The sequence below is a fragment of the Symphalangus syndactylus genome, chromosome 6 (genome assembly GCF_028878055.3).
Source record: "Symphalangus syndactylus isolate Jambi chromosome 6, NHGRI_mSymSyn1-v2.1_pri, whole genome shotgun sequence".
NCBI classification, from domain to species: Eukaryota; Metazoa; Chordata; class Mammalia; order Primates; family Hylobatidae; genus Symphalangus; species Symphalangus syndactylus.
In genome coordinates, this window is record NC_072428.2 from 66,718,683 (window position 1) to 66,737,758 (window position 19,076).

At 40.8% G+C, this 19,076-nt stretch overlaps 1 protein-coding gene across 3 annotated transcripts in view; it reads left to right on the forward strand.

The window, feature by feature from the left end:
- Window positions 1-19,076, forward strand: part of CCDC83 (coiled-coil domain containing 83) — a 73,272-nt gene that overhangs the window by 36,222 nt on the left and 17,974 nt on the right. For all 3 annotated transcript variants that reach the window (XM_055283132.2, XM_055283133.2, XM_055283134.2), the window contains exons 6-7: window positions 6,123-6,214; window positions 16,270-16,338. In XM_055283132.2, the coding sequence (XP_055139107.1) occupies window positions 6,123-6,214; window positions 16,270-16,338 (161 nt within the window). The remainder of the gene's footprint in view (window positions 1-6,122; window positions 6,215-16,269; window positions 16,339-19,076) is intronic.

Consider the following 19,076-nt stretch of genomic DNA (forward strand, 5'->3'; position numbering starts at 1 on the left):
GTTGGGGACCACTAACTGGACACAATGAATATGAGCAAGACTCCTAAATCAATCTATCTGAAGGCTTACTACCATCATCCCCTCTTTTTATCCTACCTTCTACACAGGCTTCCTTCTTTCATGATTTTCCTGGAATTCTCCTCCAACAATTATGGGGTTTGTGTTAGTTAGGCTGCTTTACATGCAAGGAACAGAGATCAACTCAGGCTATTGTTGGGGGCTGGGAGGTTGCTGTAAGTGAAAGAGGATATTAAAACTTTTTAAAGTCTCAGTTTAAACCGAGATGGCAAAATGAGATGAGATACCACCACATAGATTTGCAAGTTGATGAAGAAGAAAACCAGTTTCACATCTTTGACCATCAAATTCCAGTCTATACAAGAAGTTAGAGAGGCCAGGAAAAGGTTGTTAGAAATTAGGGGACAACTTTTGGAAAGAGCTTTTGGTGTGCTATCAGTCCTACTCTTTCCCCCACCGAGGAGCAGGTAAAAGGTAATTCCTCCTCCATCTCAAATCCAGGTGAAAGGTCTTCAGAGAGATTTCTCAGATGGTTCAGTATGTGTCCCCTGCAGTCTGGGCATTCAGGTCTAGTTTATGACTCATTCCTGAGAAATCTAGGGAATAAGCGGCTGACGAGCTAACCGCACTGACAGCAGAACACATAAGAGGTGGCTGCTGCCCTGGGGTTGGGCCTGCACTCCCAAGTTTGTCAGGGCAAAGAATGGAGGAGTGTTTCTTTTTTTTTTTTTTTTTTTTTTTTTTTTTTTTTTTGCAGTGACATTTGATATACAGTTTTATCAGAAGTAATACATTTAGGTTACAGTTATGTGAAAAAGAGAAACTATGTGAAATTATAGGCTTTCTCCTAGAATATCCAAAATGCTCATCAACAGTTAATTAGTACAAGAAAGATGACCACCAGGTGATTGAATAGAGTGTTTCTTGTCAACTTGTTATGAGAGAGAGTTGGGGAACAGTCATGTGAAATCTTGCTGGGGACAGCTGACTAGGGTGTTGGGGGCCGGTGATAGGTCCCCAACAGAAAAACAGGGATTTTGTATGTGTGGGAGGGGAGTGCAGAATTGAAAACCAGGGACCAACAGAAAAGTTGTTACCAACTTCTAAGGACAGTACTTGACCTGGATCAAGGGAATGCAGATGAAATCTCATTTGAAATGGGGAAGCTTATCCTCCAAAGAACCTACTAAAACACTCCCATGACACAATGTGTCAGCCTTAAATGCCAGCTAGGTCCAGAAAGTGGACATGAGCTTGAGACAGTATCAGTCAAGTGAGAGCTTTCTTACCATTTTCCATGTTTCCCTCTTCCCTTCAGCACTGAGAGAGGAATCACAGAAGCTCAAGGCAGAGGAAACGGCAGCAGGCCCAAGTTAGGAAAGGGGATTGGCATAACTTTGAAAGAAGTTTAAATTGCCGCAATATTCTGAACAGATTAATTACTTGTTGGAGGACCTTTTGTTACCACAAAGAAACCAGAAGTCATAGGATTTACCATATATTTTATTGAGCAGAAGTCAATTGCCTCACAGTATGAGTTTTAAAGGAAAGAGACAAAAATTAAGTTGCTTGACTTCCCAAGAGTAATGCTTGTTGGCTGTAACACAAATGAGGAAAGGGAAGACTGAAGACAGAATGATATCAGCGGTGGTTCTAGGCATGGCTCCTCCCCACATCTCTCCCCTGATCTGTGACTGTCCATCTCATTGGCACTTCTGCTTTGCTCTGCATACCTGTCCCCCTTCTCTTCTACTTCCCACAGAACAGTTCTTGCAGTATTCTCCAGCCCAGTTCTAAAGACATCTGGTGCCATCATCCACCTTATCAAAGATGACCAACAGCCTTTGTCCATACCACCTCATGGGTCACCAGTCAGCCCCAGCACAAACTGTTCCTCAGTCACCTGCCTTACTCAGCAGCCTCCCCTGAAACCCAGGGGGCGGGGAGGAGAAAATACTTAGAGCTGCTTCTCCGAACTTTAGCTAGAATGGGATATTTGGATACTAGTATAGAAAACAGTCACTAACATACCCAGGCCAAGGCTACTTCTCCTAGATAAAAGGAAAAGGAACCTTATATTAAGCCCAGGAATAGAGAAGGTGAGGGGTTATTACAAGTCATTAGATAATTACAGTCACAGAGCATTTTTATTTTTGTCCTTTACTGGGGCACAGGACAGGGATTCTTAAAAGTTCTTTGTACACTAACAGCGAATTTTTTTAAATTAGGTTCAAGACTCCTTACAAAAAAGTAACATTGTTTCTTTGAATGTTAATTTTCTTGCCTATAAAATCAGAGTCCCTAGGTGATCTCCAAAAGGATTCACATTTCCAGCATCTGCTTTTCCATGTCTTGTCTAATCCTTACAAGTTCCTTTGAGTTAGATATAATTAGGCCAGTTTAAAGATAAGAAAACAGGCCCAGAGAAGTTAATTGCCCTAACCAAAGTCACAATGTTAGTAACAAATGGAACAGGGATTTGAACCTAGGTGTGTTAGGCCGCAAATCCATCTGCTTCAAATAGCCCTCTGAATCTGTGATTCAGTGAATTGGGGCGGCTCTAAAGAGATTACTACCTGGCCAGTGTTTCTGCTAGCTCCTGTTCAGTTTTCTCCAAAAGGGGCTGAGAAGAGGCCACTGCCACAAGAGAGGGTCACCACAATGGAGCTATGTGACCCCAGAAGTCAGAGAAGAGTACATAATAAAGCTCTCAACAGGCCAGGAGGAGTAAACCAAAGCAGAGCCAGACACAGCAGGGAAGGCAGAACAGTGCAAAGCAAACTAGCCAGTACAGTGTGGGGTCAGCTTCTGGGAAGGGACCCCATTAGATGGGGTGTCTGAGAAGCAAGGAGTCTTCTGCACAGTCCTAATCTGCCAAGCTCCCACTTGCAGTGTTTCGAGCTTTTACTAGGAGACTTTTACATGCCCCACTTTCTTTGGCTGCATTCGCCAATAAATGGTTAATTGTTACCAGAAGCATCATCTGAATCACAAAGGGTAACAATGAGATGCTCACATTCACCCTTGTGCTGGGTACTGTGTTTTTAAGAAGAAAAACGGTCCATACACCTTTATATGGAAGTTGGAAGAGAACAGAATGTGAATATTGCTTTTTCAGTATTAATAAGGCAATAGAGAAAGCTACATCTTTAGTCAGAGTGTATTTGATAGTCTATTTTTAAATTATTTATAGCAAAGAATTAATACTTCATGTTATCAAGCTACAGGTTTTATGGTTTCTTTTGGATGCTAAGAACGTAAAATCCATTGTGCTCCTAATCCACTGCAACTTTTAGATTGATTATTGTGTTTTGTTGGGTAGAAGTTCAAATAAATAGCCAACATTAAGCTGATAGGCTAGGGTAAATTGAAAAAAGAAATTCCATAAGAAATGAGTTTGGAAGGATTAAAATATTCATGAGATTAGTTCAAATAAGAAAGAAAAACGCAGGCCGTATAAACGGGAATATGTAGGTTGGAATAATAAAGCCTTCCACTTCTTATTCTCTAGATGTCAAATTAGACTAACTCCAAAAACCTAATGAATTCTTGCTTATGAACTACTACCTCACTCTAGTCCATCTCTATTACAGGCAGAAGCTGCCCTCTCCTGACCACCTTTTCTGGCCACCCCACAAGTTAGGAGAACTCTCCCTTTCTTTCTCTGTCTCTCTACTCCCTCTTCCCCTTCCCACCAAAGCTGCCAGAGAAGGAGAAGAGCCAATATTTGCTTTCTGGTGCTGAAGCCTCAGATCACTGCCCACCAAAGACTTGCAGTTTGCCAAATTTGATTTTCTTCAAAATATTTTTTGGCATGTATTGTGTCCCAGGGATACAGTAATGAAAAGATATGGAAGAGAAGTTTTTACTTTCTGCTCTCAGCGTTTTCATCTAATACGAGAAACAGTTATGCTAGTACAAAGTATAGACGAGGGCTGAATAACTCTTGCCCAGCTCTCTGGCCTGAGTTCCGGTGGTAGCCGCCTTAGCTGGGCTCCTGGTCAATTGAAAGACCAGACCTGCAGATCTCCTTCCTTACAGCATAAAATCCCTGAGGGTTCTGCTTTGGCTGACTTGGTCTGTGAAGAAAATTTTCCCTTTGAAACAATGCCCTAAGTCAGGGTTCCCCAACCCCCAAGGCCACAGACCAAGATTAGTCTGTGGCCTGTTAGGAACTGGGCCACACAGCAGGAGGTGAACAGTGGACAAGCAAGTGAATCTTCGTCTGTATTTACAGCCGCTCTCCGTCACTTGCATTACCGCCTGAGTTCTGCCTCCTGTCAGATCAGCAGAAACATTAGATTCTTTTAGGAGCGTGAACCCTATTGTGAACTGCACATGTGAGGGATCTAGGTTGCATGCTCCTTATGAGAATCTAATGTCTAATGATCTGTCACTGTCTCCCATCACCCCCAGATGGGACCATCTATAACCAAGAAAACATATCACAAGCACAGCGTTTTTTTCTGTCTTAACCAGCAATATTTGCAGTGTCTTACATACTGTTTGGCATACAGAAAGAGCTTGATAGTTACTTGTTGAAAAAAGGAATGAACAGATGGGACTCATTTGTCCAGCTTTCTTATAATGCAGAATCAGGGCTCCCACTGATTCTACATTATAGTGAGTTGTATACTTATTTCATTATATATTATAATGTAATAATAATAGAAATAAAGTGCATATGTAATGCACTTGAATCATCCCAAAGCCATCCCCCTCTCCCACCCAGTCTGGGGAAAAATTGTCTTCCACGAAAACAGTTCCTCATGCAAAAAAAGTTGGGGACTGCTATCCTAAATGGAAATAAGGTTCTACAGTACTGTTGTACAATACTGTTGTTTAGTTGTAGAATAAGTTAAGTGAGCCTCTGGACCTGTCCAGAAATCTAGCAGCCATGATTTTCAACATCATTTGTATGGGAAAATACTTTCTGAATTCCAAATAATTGTCCTGCCTATGTTACATAAATAAAGTACAACTAATGGGAACATATAACACAGAACTAATAAAACACAACTAACCTTGATTATTCTCAGATTAACTCGTTTGGAGTAGTACAGTTTCCTCATTTTTCACATTGCTGACTACCTGACTCAGTCCCTGAATGTTACCTCCTCAAAAAAAGCTTTCTCTGATCACCTGATCTAAAATTGAGAATTTTAGTTTTTCTTCCTCATACACATCACCACCTGAAATATTATTTATTTACCTGCTTACTTATTTATGATCTGGCTTCCCCATTAGAATGTACATATCACAAGGACAGGGTTTTTTTCTGTCTTAACCAGCAATATTTGCAGTGTCTTACATACTGTTTGGCATACAGAAAGAGCTTGATAGTTACTTGTTGAAAAAAGGAATGAACAAATTGGACTTATTTGTCAAGCTTTCTTATTCTCCACTCTTTAAAGCAGCCTTGCTGTCACAGTGTCTCATCGTCCTTAAGAAGGGATATTGATTTCATGATCTCTAAGCATCTTTCAAGGCCTAAATTTTATGATTCTTTGCTCTCTCAATAATGACATTTGTGAACATATGAAAATCTCGAGAGGACAGAGAATCCTGTGCTTCATTTCTGTCTGTATTTCTCACCTGAGCCTAACTTATAACCAGGTCTATCAACTTTCTCAGCCCCCTTAATCCCTCCCTACTCTCCTCTCCTCGTTCCGTCTTTCCTGCCCCAGGAAACACATGCCAAGAATACATCTAGTTAGATGAAGTCAGACAGAATGCTACCCGAACCGATAATAAAGTCTTCATATTTCGGTTGTGGAGTAGTAAGTTGTGTGATATGAAGAGTAGACTGCCACACAAATGCTAAACTATTTGAAATTCTGCCTTTGGAGAGACAGTCCTTTGAAAATACAAATGGTCTTGTGTAAGAGATCTTAAACTAATTCACATTAAGGTATTAGTAAATTATTAGATCATATCTTCTAATTGGAGGAACTAGATTCTTCAGTAAAAATGTAACCTGAAAATTCAGAAAAAAAATGTTTAGAAAGGAGAACTGAGGATGATGGAAAATAAAATTTACTGACATCATAGTTTTACCTAGAATCAGGCTTGATAAGGCTTTTAATTTTCTTTTTTTTTTAAAGAACACTATAAAATCACTCTGGAAGATGCTAGAAAGAAAATAATCAAAGAAACTTTGTTGCAACTGGGCCAAAAGAAGGAATGGGCCACACAGGTATAATTCAATTTTCTTAAAAACAGAACAAAGCAAACATTTTCCCCCTATTTTTTCTTTGGGTATACTATAGTGGTTAAGAACTTTGGATAGATTCTCAGATTTGGGATGCTCAACCTGTAATAATGGCTGTAACACAATATTAAAATAAAAGTTTTGAACGATTTATAAAATGAAATATAATTTGTCTAAAAAATACTTTACTTTATATCCAAACCTAAGAACGTGGATTCTGAAGGTAGACAGTTTGAGTTTAAATCACAGTTCTAGTGGAGCCAAGATGGCCGAATAGGAACAGCTCCGGTCTCCAGCTCCCAGCCCCAGCAACACAGAAGACGGGTGATTTCTGCATTTCTGCTTGAGGTACCGGTTTCATCTCACTAGGGAGTGCCTAACAGTGGGTTCAGGACAGTCGGTGAAGCGCATTGTGTGCGAGCCGAAGCAGGGCGAGGCATTGCCTCACTCGGGAAGCGCAAGGGGTCAGGGAGTTCCCTTTCCTAGTCAAAGAAAGGGGAAACAGACGGCACCTGGAATATCGGGTCAGTCCCGTCCTAATACTGCGCTTTTCCAACGGGCCTGGAAAACGGCACACTAGGAGATTGTGTCCCGCACCTGGCTCGGAGGGTCCTATGCCCACGGAGTCTCGCTGATTGCTAGCACAGCAGTCTGAGATCACGCTGCAAGGCGGCAACGAGGCTGGGGGAGGGGCGCCCGCCATTGCCCAGGCTTGCTTAGGTAAACAAAGCAGCCAGGAAGCTCGAACTGGGTGGAGCCCACCACAGCTCAAGGAGGCCTGCCTGCCTCTGTAGGCTCCACCTCTGGGGGCAGGGCACAGACAACCAAAAACTCAGCGAGAACCTCCACAGCCTTAAATGTCCCTGTCTGACTGACAGCTTTGAAGAGAGTAGTGGTTCTCCCAGCACGCAGCTGGAGATCTGAGAACGGACAGACTGCCTCCTAAAGTGGGTCCCTCACCCCTGAGCAGCCTAACTGGGAGGCACCCCCCCAGTAGGGACAGACTGACACCTCATTCAACCGGGTACTCCTCTGAGACAAAACTTTCAGAGGAACTATCAGACAGCTGAATTTGTGGTCTCACGAAAATCCACTGTTCTGCAGCCACCGCTGCTGACACCCAGCCAAACAGGGTCTGGAGTGGACCTCTAGTAAACTCCAACAGACCTGCAGCTGAGGGTCTTGTTTGGTAGAAGGAAAATTAACAAACAGAAAGGACATCCACACCAAAAACCCATCTGTACATCACCATCATCGAAGACAAAAAGTAGACAAAACCACAAAGATGGGGAAAAAACAGACCAAAAAAACTGGAAACTCTAAAAAACAGAGCACCTCTCCTCCTCCAAAGGAACGCAGTTCCTCACCAGCAACGGAACAAAGCTGGATGGAGGATGACTTTGATGAGTTGAGAGAAGAAGGCTTCAGACGATCAAACTACTCTGAGCTACGAGAGGAAATTCAAAACAATAGCAAAGAAGTTAAAAACTTTGAAAAAAAATTAGAAGAATGGATAACTAGAATAACCAATGGAGAGAAGGGCTTAAAGGAGATGATGGAGCTGAAAGCCAAGTTTCGAGAACTACGCGAAGAATGCAGAAGCCTCAGTAGCAGATGCGATCAACTGGAAGAAAGGGTATCGCTGATAGAAGATGAAATGAATGAAATGAAGAGAGAAGGGAAGTTTAGAGAAAAAAGAATAAAAAGAAATGAACAAAGCCTTCAAGAAATTTGGGACTATGTGAAAAGACCAAACCTACGTCTGATGGGTGTACCTGAAAATGATGGGGAGAATGGAACCAAGTTGGAAAACACTCTGCAAGATATTATCCAGGAGAACTTCCCCAATCTAGCAAGGCAGGCCAGCATTCAGATTCAGGAAATACAGAGAACGCCACAAAGATACTCCTCGAGAAGGGCAACTCCAAGACACATAATTGTCAGATTCACCAAAGTTGAAATGAAGGAAAAAATGTTAAGGGCAGCCAGAGAGAAAGGTCGGGTTACCCACAAAGGGAAGCCCATCAGACTAACAGCTGATCTCTCAGCAGAAACTCTACAAGCCAGAAGAGAGTGGGGGCCGATATTCAACATTCTTAAAGAAAAGAATTTTCAGCCCAGAATTTCCTATCCCGCCAAACTAAGCTTCATAAGTGAAGGAGAAATAAAATACTTTACAGACAAGCAAACGCTGAGTGATTTTGTCACCACCAGGCCTGCCCTAAAAGAGCTCCTGAAGGAAGCACTAAACATGGAAAGGAACAACCGGTACCAGCCCCTGCAAAAACATGCCAAATTGTAAAGACCATCGAGGCTAGGAAGAAACTATAGCAACTAATGAGCAAAATAACCAACTAACATCATAATGACAGGATCAGATTCACACATAACAATATTCACGTTAAATGTAAATGGGCTAAATGCTCCAATCAAAAGACACAGACTGGCAAACTGGATAAGGAGTCAGGACCCATCAGTGTGCTGTATTCAGGAAACCCATCTCACAGGCAGAGACACACATAGACTCAAAATAAAGGGATGGAGGAAGATCTATCAAGCAACTGGAAAACAAAAAAAGGCAGGGGTTGCAATCCTAGTCTCTGATAAAATAGACTTTAAACCAACAAAGATCAAAAGAGACAAAGAAGGCCATTACATAATGGTAAAGGGATCAATTCAACAAGAAGAGCTAACTATCCTAAATATATATGCACCCAACACAGGAGCACCCAGATTCATAAAGCAAGTCCTCAGTGACCTACAAAGGGACTTAAACTCCCACACAATAGTAATGGGAGATTTTAACACCCCACTGTCAGCATTAGACAGATCAACGAGACAGAAAGTTAACAAGGATATCCAGGAATTGAACTCAGCTCTACATAAAGTGGACCTAATAGACATCTACAGAACTCTCCACCCCAAATCAACAGAATATACATTTTTTTCAGCACCACACCGCACCTATTCCAAAATTGACCACATAGTTGGAAGTAAAGCTCTTCTCAGCAAATGTAAAAGAACAGAGATTATAACAAACTGTCTCTCAGACCACACTGCAATCAAACTAGAACTCAGGATTAAGAAACTCAGTCAAAGGCCGGGCGCGGTGGCTCACGCTTGTAATCCCAGCACTTTGGGAGGCCGAGGCGGGTGGATCACGAGGTCAGGAGATCGAGACCACAGTGAAACCCCGTCTCTACCAAAAATACAAAAAATTAGCCGGGCGTGGTGGCGGGCGCCTGTAGTCCCAGCTACTCGGAGAGGCTGAGGCAGGAGAATGGCGTGAACCCGGGAGGTGGAGCTTGCAGTGAGCCGAGATTGCGCCACCGCACTCCAGCCTGGGCGACAGAGCAAGACTCCGTCTCAAAAAAAAAAAAAAAAAAGAAACTCAGTCAAAACCGCTCAACTACATGGAAACTGAACAACCTGCTCCTGAATGACTATTGGGTACATAATGAAATGAAGGCAGAAATAAAGATGTTCTTTGAAACCAACGAGAACAAAGACACAACATACCAGAATCTCTGGGACACGTTCAAAGCAGTGTGTAGAGGGAAATTTATAGCACTAAATGCCCACAAGAGAAAGCAGGAAAGATCCAAAATTGACACCCTAACATCACAATTAAAAGAACTAGAAAAGCAAGAGCAAACACATTCAAAAGCTAGCAGAAGGCTAGAAATAACTAAAATCAGAGCAGAACTGAAGGAAATAGAGACACAAAAAACACTTCAAAAAATTAATGAATCCAGGAGCTGGTTTTTTGAAAAGATCAACAAAATTGATGGACCGCTAGCAAGACTAATAAAGAAGAAAAGAGAGAAGAATCAAATAGATGCAATAAAAAACGAAAAAGGGGATATCACCACCGATCCCACAGAAATACAATCTACCATCAGAGAATACTACAAACACCTCTATGCAAATAAACTAGAAAATCTAGAAGAAATGGATAAATTCCTCGACAAATACACCCTCCCAAGACTAAACCAGGAAGAAGTTGAATCTCTGAATAGACCAATAACAGGTTCTGAAATTGTGGCAATAATCAATAGCTTACCAACCAAAAAGAGTCCAGGACCTGATGGATTCACAGCTGAATTCTACCAGAGGTACAAGGAGGAACTGGTACCACTCCTTCTGAAACTATTCCAATCGATAGAAAAAGAGGGAATCCTCCCTAACACATTTTAAGAAGCCAGCATCGTCCTGATACCAAAACCTGGCAGAGACTTAACCAAAAAAGAGAATTTCAGACCAATATCCTTGATGAACATTGATGCAAAAATCCTCAATAAAATACTGGCAAACCGAATCCAGCAGCACATCAAAAAGCTTATCCACCATGATCAAGTGGGCTTCATCCCTGGGATGCAAGGCTGGTTCAACATACACAAATCAATAAATGTAATCCAGCATATAAACAGAACCAAAGACAAAAACCACATGATTATCTCAATAGATGCAGAAAAGGCCTTTGACAAAATTCAACAACCCTTCATGGTAAAAACTCTCAATAAATTAGGTATTGATGGGACGTATCTCAAAATAATAAGAGCTATCTACGACAAACCCACAGCCAATATCATACTGAATGGGCAAAAACTGGAAACATTCCCTCTGAAAACTGGCACAAGACAGGGATGCCCTCTCTCACCGCTCCTATTCAACATACTGTTGGAAGTTCTGGCCAGAGCAATCAGGCAGGAGAAGGAAATAAAGGGTATTCAATTAGGAAAAGAGGAAGTCAAATTGTCCCTGTTTGCAGATGACATGATTGTATATCTAGAAAACCCCATTGTCTCAGCCCAAAATCTCCTTAAGCTGATTAGCAACTTCAGCAAAGTCTCAGGATACAAAATTAATGTACAAAAATCACAAGCATTCTTGTACACCAATAACAGACAAACAGAGAGCCAAATCATGAGTGAACTCCCATTCACAATTGCTTCAAAGAGAATAAAATACCTAGGAATCCAACTTACAAGGGATGTGAAGGACCTCTTCAAGGAGAACTACAAACCACTGCTCAATGAAATAAAAGAGGATACAAACAAATGGAAGAACATTCCATGCTCATGGGTTGGAAGAATCAATATCGTGAAAATGGCCATACTGCCCAAGGTAATTTATAGATTCAATGCCATCCCCATCAAGCTACCAATGACTTTCTTCACAGAATTGGAAAAAACTACTTTAAAGTTCATATGGAACCAAAAAAGAGCCCGCATCGCCAAGTCAGTCCTAAGCCAAAAGAACAAAGCTGGAGGCATCACGCTACCTGACTTTAAACTATACTACAAGGCTATAGTAACCAAAACAGCATGGTACTGGTACCACAACAGAGACATAGATCAATGGAACAGAACAGAGCCCTCAGAAATGATGCCGCATAGCTACAACTATCTGATCTTTGACAAACCTGACAAAAACAAGAAATGGGGAAAGGATTCCCTATTTAATAAATGGTGCTGGGAAAACTGGCTAGCCATATGTAGAAAGCTGCAACTGGATCCCTTCCTTACACCTTATACAAAAATTAATTCAAGATGGATTAAAGACTTATATGTTAGACCTAAAACCATTAAAATCCTACAAGAAAACCTAGGCAATACCATTCAGGACATAGGCGTCGGCAAGGACTTCATGTCTAAAACACCAAAAGCAATGGCAACAAAAGCCAAAATCGACAAATGGGATCTCATTAAACTAAAGAGCTTCTGCACAGCAAAAGAAACTATCATCAGAGTGAACAGGCAACCTACACAATGGGAGAAAATTTTTGCAACCTACTCATCTGACAAAGGGCTAATATCCAGAATCTACAATGAACTCAAACAAATTTACAAGAAAAAAACAAACAACCCCATCAACAAGTGGGCAGAGGACATGAACAGACACTTCTCAAAAGAAGACATTTATGCAGCCAAAAAACACATGAAGAAATGCTCCTCATCACTGGCCATCAGAGAAATGCAAATCAAAACCACAGTGAGATACCATCTCACACCAGTTAGAATGGCCATCATTAAAAAATCAGGAAACAACAGGTGCTGGAGAGGATGTGGAGAAATAGGAACACTTTTACACTGTTGGTGGGACTGTAAACTAGTTCAACCATTGTGGAAGTCAGTGTGGTGATTCCTCAGGGATCTAGAACTAGAAATACCATTTGACCCAGCCATCCCATTACTGGGTATATACCCAAAGGACTATAAATCATGCTGCTATAAAGACACATGCACACGTATGTTTATTGCGGCACTATTCACAATAGCAAAGAGTTGGAACCAACCCAAATGTCCAACAACGATAGACTGGATTAAGAAAATGTGGCACATATACACCATGGAATACTATGCAGCCATAAAAAATGATGAGTTCGTGTCCTTTGTAGGGACATGGATGAAACTGGAAAACATCATTCTCAGTAAACTATCGCAAGGACAAAAAACCAAACACCGCATGTTCTCACTCATAGGTGGGAATTGAACAATGAGAACTCATGGACACAGGAAGGGGAACATCACACTCCGGGGACTGTTGTGGGGTGGGGGGAGGGGGGAGGGACAGCATTAGGAGATACACCTAATGCTAAATGACGAGCTAATGGGTGCAGGAAATCAACATGGCACATGGATACATATGTAACAAAACTGCACATTGTGCACATGTACCCTAAAACCCTAAAGTATAAAAAAAAAAAAAAAAAAAAAAACAGTAAGTATTAAAAAAATAATAATAAAAAAAATAAATCACAGTTCTACACTTACTGGCTGTATAATGAATTTGTTACTTAGCTTTTCTGGGCTTCTGTTTCCTAATCTATAAAATGGAGAATAATACTAGTATTTACCTTAAAGAAATAGTGTGAGGATTAAATGAGATGATTTAAGTAATATAGTCTCTCACAAGAAGCAAGAGCTCAGTGAATTTTTTCTTTTTTTGAGGCAAGATCTTGCTCTGTTGCCCAGGCTGGAGTGCAGTGGCACAATCACAGCTCACTGCAGTCTTCACCTCTTGGGCTCAAGCAATCCTCTCGCGTCAGCCTCCTGAGTAGCTGGGACTCAGGCATGTGCCACCACTCTTGGCTAATCAGTGAATTATTAATCAGTTTTATTTTTAAGTATAAGAAATACAGGTTGAGTATCCCTTATCTGACACATTTCAGATTTTGGATTTTTTCAGATTCTTGAATATTTGTATTATACCAGTTGAGCATCTCAAATCCCCAAATCCAAAATCCAAAGAAGTCCGGGCTGGGTGCAATGGCACACTCCTGCAATCCCAGCACTTTGAGAGGCCAAGGCGGGTGCTTTGCTTGAACTCAGGAGTTTGAGATCAAGCTTGGGCAACAGGGCAAAACCCTGTCTCAGCTAGTCCCAGCTCAGTAGTGCCAGCTACTTGGGGCACTGAGGCAGGAGGATTGCTTCAGCCCGGGAGGTCGAGGCTGTGGTGAGCCGTATTTGCGCCACTGCACTCCGGCATGGGCAACAAAGTGAGACTTGTCTCAAAAAAAAAAAAAAAAAACCCGAAAAACTGAAATTCTCCACAATCTGAAATCTTTTGAGAGCCAACATGATGCTCAAAGGAAATGTTCTTTGGAGCATTTTAGGTTTCAGATTCTCAGATTTTGGATGCTCAACCTGTAATAATGGTTGTAACAAAATATTAAAATAAAAGTTTTGAATGAATTATAAAATGAAATATAATTTATCTAAAAAGTACTTTCTTATATACCCAAACCTAAAAGAGTATATTCTACACTGCTGGCACTTTAAAAATTTGGGGTATAAAATATTTTTGAGGCATAATTTTCAATCTTATATGTTCTCTAATTCCTTTGTTTTTACACAAAATATTTGAATTTTTTTTTTTTTTTTACAGTCGTGACCTCTTTTCAAACTATCTGCAAAATCAGTGAGGTCCTCACTAAGATTGTCTGTTCATCTGGGACATTTTTTTCTCAGAATCGTAAACATCTGGTCTCTTTTCAAAAAGATTCCTTATTGAATTTCAGTTGCTGTTATTTGTTGCATCCATGTTGGTTCAGTTGTTCTTTTACTCTCTTATTGCATTATTTTTACTAATTTACACAAATACAGAAGGTTTTGGAAAACTGATCAGCAATTTGCTCATGCAATTCAGCCACTTTGTAAGTGAATCTGACTCACTCACATGGTGAAATCAACCATTAAGTAATCTGACCATAGTTAGATGATTCAAAGTAGATATATAGGCCAAATAAGCCTACAATTTCAAGCATATATCGTGAGGACTATTCTAAATATTCTTTCAAGCATTTCACATTTAAGTCCCTCAGCAATCCAGTAAGCTGTAGAGATTTGCTAATGAGGAGACTGGAGTACAGAGAGGTTTTATGACTTGCCTAGAGCAAGTGGGAGAATCGAGATTCATTTCAGGAGGGCTCCTTCAGATCACTGCTCCTAATCACTAAACTATACATTTTCTTTTCTCCACATAATGTCGAACACTCACATACTTGAATGAATTTTCCTCATTTTAGCTGGCTATTTTATCATACAGTTCAACGTCCTACAATCCCAATGCTGTGCAACCTTAGATGCACATTAGAGTCATCTGAGAAATTTTTTTTAACCCAGGTGATGCCTGTATCTCACCCATAGAGAAGGCCAATATATTGCCCTGGGATGTTGTGTGGCTTCTGGGTTTTTCAAAGCTTCTAGGAGTTTCAAATGTGTAACTAAGGTTGAAATCATTGATCCACTGTTAGTGAATCCAGCCATTAGCCAATTAACTTCAGTTAGGAGCAACTTCTTGCTTTCGTCCAAATGAAATTCTGTGTTGGAGGAAACTAGAATTATTTGTTGTAGCTGGAGTATAAAAATCCCTGGCTCCTAAGAAATATAGGTCCACTTGTAATTTAATAAGCATGACTTACAGAAAAATTTTTATGGCAAATCTTTCAACTCTTAAAGACTTTAATAGGGCTGGGCACGGTGGCTCACACCTGTAATCCCAGCATTTGGGGAGGCCAAGGTGGGTGGATCACTTGAGGTCAGGAGTTCGAGACCAGCCTGGCCAACATGGTGAAACCCCCATCTCTACTAAAAATACAAAACTTGGCCAGGCACAGTGGCGGGCGCCTGTATTCCCAGCTACTCAGGAGGCTGAGGCAGAAGAATCTCTTGAACCCAGGAGCAGAGGTTGCAGTGAGCCAAGATCACACCATCACACTCCAGCCTGGGTGACAGAGCAAGACTCCGTCTCAAAAAAAAAAAAAGACTTTAACAGATAAATTTACCCTTAACACACTTTTAAATCATTTCTGTCCCTGTTTGTGATATAGATTATTTTTCTTAATTTTTCTTCTTTTGGTTGTGCCCTTCAGTTACTAAATATTGAATTTGCACCATAGTATCCACATAAAAGCATCTCGCAGAGAAGTACAGTTGGTTATTCACTATAAAATTCTTTTCAATATCTATGTAATTGAAAATAAATTTATATTTTATGAACCTACTGACAAAGTAAGACTTTTTTGTCTTCTTTGTCCAAAATGCCTTTCTTCAGGAGACTAGCTACAGCCTACCCTGAAACTACTTGCTGTTAGATTTACAAATAAGTATGTTGTTATTACTGACATGCAAAATCTTTTCAAATTAAAAAGATAGTAATCTGTTCATGTTTTTGCTGTATGTTGGATTATGTCTGTGACTATAAACTTAAAGAATGTTTGATCACTGCAGTTTAACCATCTGAATTGTGAAACATGATTTCACCATAGCAGTCAGATTTGGTCACAATGGAGGTGAATTGAATGGTCAGTTACACATTGTCCAGTTCTCCAAATCACCTGTAATAGACAGTGTAAATCAGCAAAAGCAATACAATAGGATAGTAAAGAATGAACAACCAAACCAAAAGTTCTCAAGTTCCTAAAGTAATTACAGACACAATCTAAAATGAATGATCAGGATAACTGCACATCACTGTTGCTAAAATTGTGAATCAGCATGTGGCAACTCTTCCTTAATCCAGAAACTTTCTTTTAGAATGCTGTAAAGCTCATTGACAAGGGCAGTTATCTAGAGATCTGGGAGAATGACTGGCTCAAAAAAGAGGTGAGTGGAATTTATCAAAACAAACATTTTCTTCGTTCTCATTTTTTTAACTGGAAATGACTTTTAATCATGAACTGAAGTCATGGAAAAAGCATGGTACCATGACTGACTGAGACAAAATAAAATTCAAATGGAGTCCTCATCTCATTACAAGCTGTTACTCAACAAATATCATAAATAATCTCAATAATAATTAGAAAAAATGTTGGGGTTTATAATTCACATAGTAAACTCAAATGTGCAGTTTCTTTATGTCCTAAAATTTGATTTGGTCTTCCTCATGAGCCTACTTCCTCCTGGGTGATGGGGCAAGTCTAAAGGACCATTCTAAGCTGATTCTCTGCTGGGTTAAATTGCCTCTTTTGAATGACATGGTCTCCTTTGGTCTGTACCACTGACATTTGAACCAGATAATTCTTTGTTATGAGGTACTGTACTGTTTTCTCTAAATTGTACATGCTGGTCTTCTGCTCTTACTTCCGTATCTCCTTACCCTCATCTGTCTAGAAAACTCCAACTCACCCTCAGGCTTGGACTTTGATTATCAATTTCCATGTGAATCATTTTGTAATCTCTCCAAGAAATCTTGGTTGCTCCTTCCCCAGTGTTTTCTTGTTTTATTGTAACTCTTGCTAAAAGATGTTGAAATTGTCTATTTATGCGTCTGTCTCATTAATACACAGAGCAGGCTATATCTTTTCAACTATATGTCCGTGGTACCTGATAAATAATCTGTGCTCATTAGTTACTGAATGACTGAATGTCAATGAATATAGATATATTCACTGAAGGGATTAATCAAATAAATAGCTTAGATCATAGGTTAAAACCTTTGTGAATTGTTTATTGTAGTTCAAGATGGTAGGCTGCATCCTGCCTCTCCTGAGGGCTCACCAAAATAAAATTATAAAAATTATAAAAATACAAAAAGAACTCATCCACAAAGAGAACAAGAGGAGTTAACTAGCAGGTGAGATTCCAGAAATCTTCTGACAGACAAAAAGTAGATGTGAGAGTATGTTGTTGGATGAAACGGGAAGCTATTACTTGGGCCAGATGTTACAAGAGAACTACAGAGGATGTGCAAAACTCAATGTTTTTGGAAACCTGGGAGATTCTCTGCTCAGAGTCTGTGTGTGCTATAGATGGTGGGAATGGGAACTGGAGCAGAAAACAAGAGGGTTACTTGATGATCTGAATAGGGAGCATCTGTATCAGTAAGCATCCACCATCACCCTCTACAATTTCCCTCACATACCATCAAAGTGTTTACTTTTGAACTAAGAACCTGATGACTGTCCTCTGAGAACACTAAACAAATTATCGGACAAAGGCAAAGGTTTCTAGTGCAGACATTAGATGTTTCTGTGCCCCACAGAAAATCCTTCCTATGTTGGCATTTAGGAAGCCACAACCTAGTATCCCACTCTTGCCTTCTCATCGTTTGGGATTTGCCAGTTCACACCACCTGCCACACCACATACAGTCTCCAGTCCACATTCCCATTCAGAGGAAAAATTTGGTATGAAAACAGACCTATTTACACAGTGGTGGGGAAAATCCATGCCATTCCCCAGACTTTTCTTAAATATAAATAGACATCCAAGGACCACCAGGCATTTGAGTACATTTGGCACAACAGAAGAGAAAGACCAAGTGAATTAACAACAAAATAAAAAGTAAACAATAAAAACAAAAACAGCCTGTGGAAGAAATAGAAAAAATTTAGGGAACCGTGAAGGTCTTTTTTTTTTTTTTTTTTAGAGACGGAGTCTCGCTCTGTTGCCCAGGCTGGAGTGCAGTGGCGCAATCTTGGCTCACTGCAAGCTCCGCCTCCCGGGTTCACGCCATTCTCCTGCCTCAGCCTGTCCGAGTAGCTGGGACTACAGGTGCCTGCCACCACGCCAGGCTAATTTTTTTTGTATTTTTAGTAGAGACGGGGTTTCACCGTGGTCTCGATCTCCTGACCTTGTGATCCGCCCGCCTCGGCCTCCCAAAGTGCTGGGATTACAAGCGTGAGCCACCGTGCCCGGCCCCGTGAAGGTCTTTTATTAGTATAATCAAAATAATCTGGCCAGGCATAGTGGCTCACACCTCTAATCCCAGCACTTTGGGAGGCCGAGGAGGGCAGATCGCTTGAGGCCAGGAGTTCAAGACCAGCCTGGCCAACATGGCAAAACCCTATCTCTACTAAAAATACAAAAGTTAGCTGGTCAAGGTGGCTTACGCCTGTAGTCCCAGCTACTTGGGAGGCTAAAGTACGAGAATCGCTTGAGCCCGGGAGGCAGAGGTTGCAATGAGCCAATATCCCGTCAATGCATTCCAGCCTGGGCGACAGAGCGAAACCCTGTCTTAAAAAAAAAAAAAATCTGGCCAGACACGTTGGCTCACACCTATAATCCCAGCACTTTGGGCAACCAATGCAAGCAGATCACTTGAGTGCAGGAGTCTGAGACCAGCCTAGGCAACATGGTGAAACTCCATCTCAATATGTATATACTTTTTAAATCTGAGAAGGCATTTTATTTATAAAACAAGATGCTTTAAGAACAAAAATCAAATATAAAACAGGAAACAGACCAGGCATGGTGGCCCACACCTGTAATTCCAGCACTTTGGCAAGTCAATGCAGGAGGATTGCTTTAGCCCAGGAGTTTGAGACCAGCCTGGGTAACATAGTGAAACCCCATCTATACAAAAAATAGAAAAGTTAACCAGGCATGGTGGTGAGCACCCAT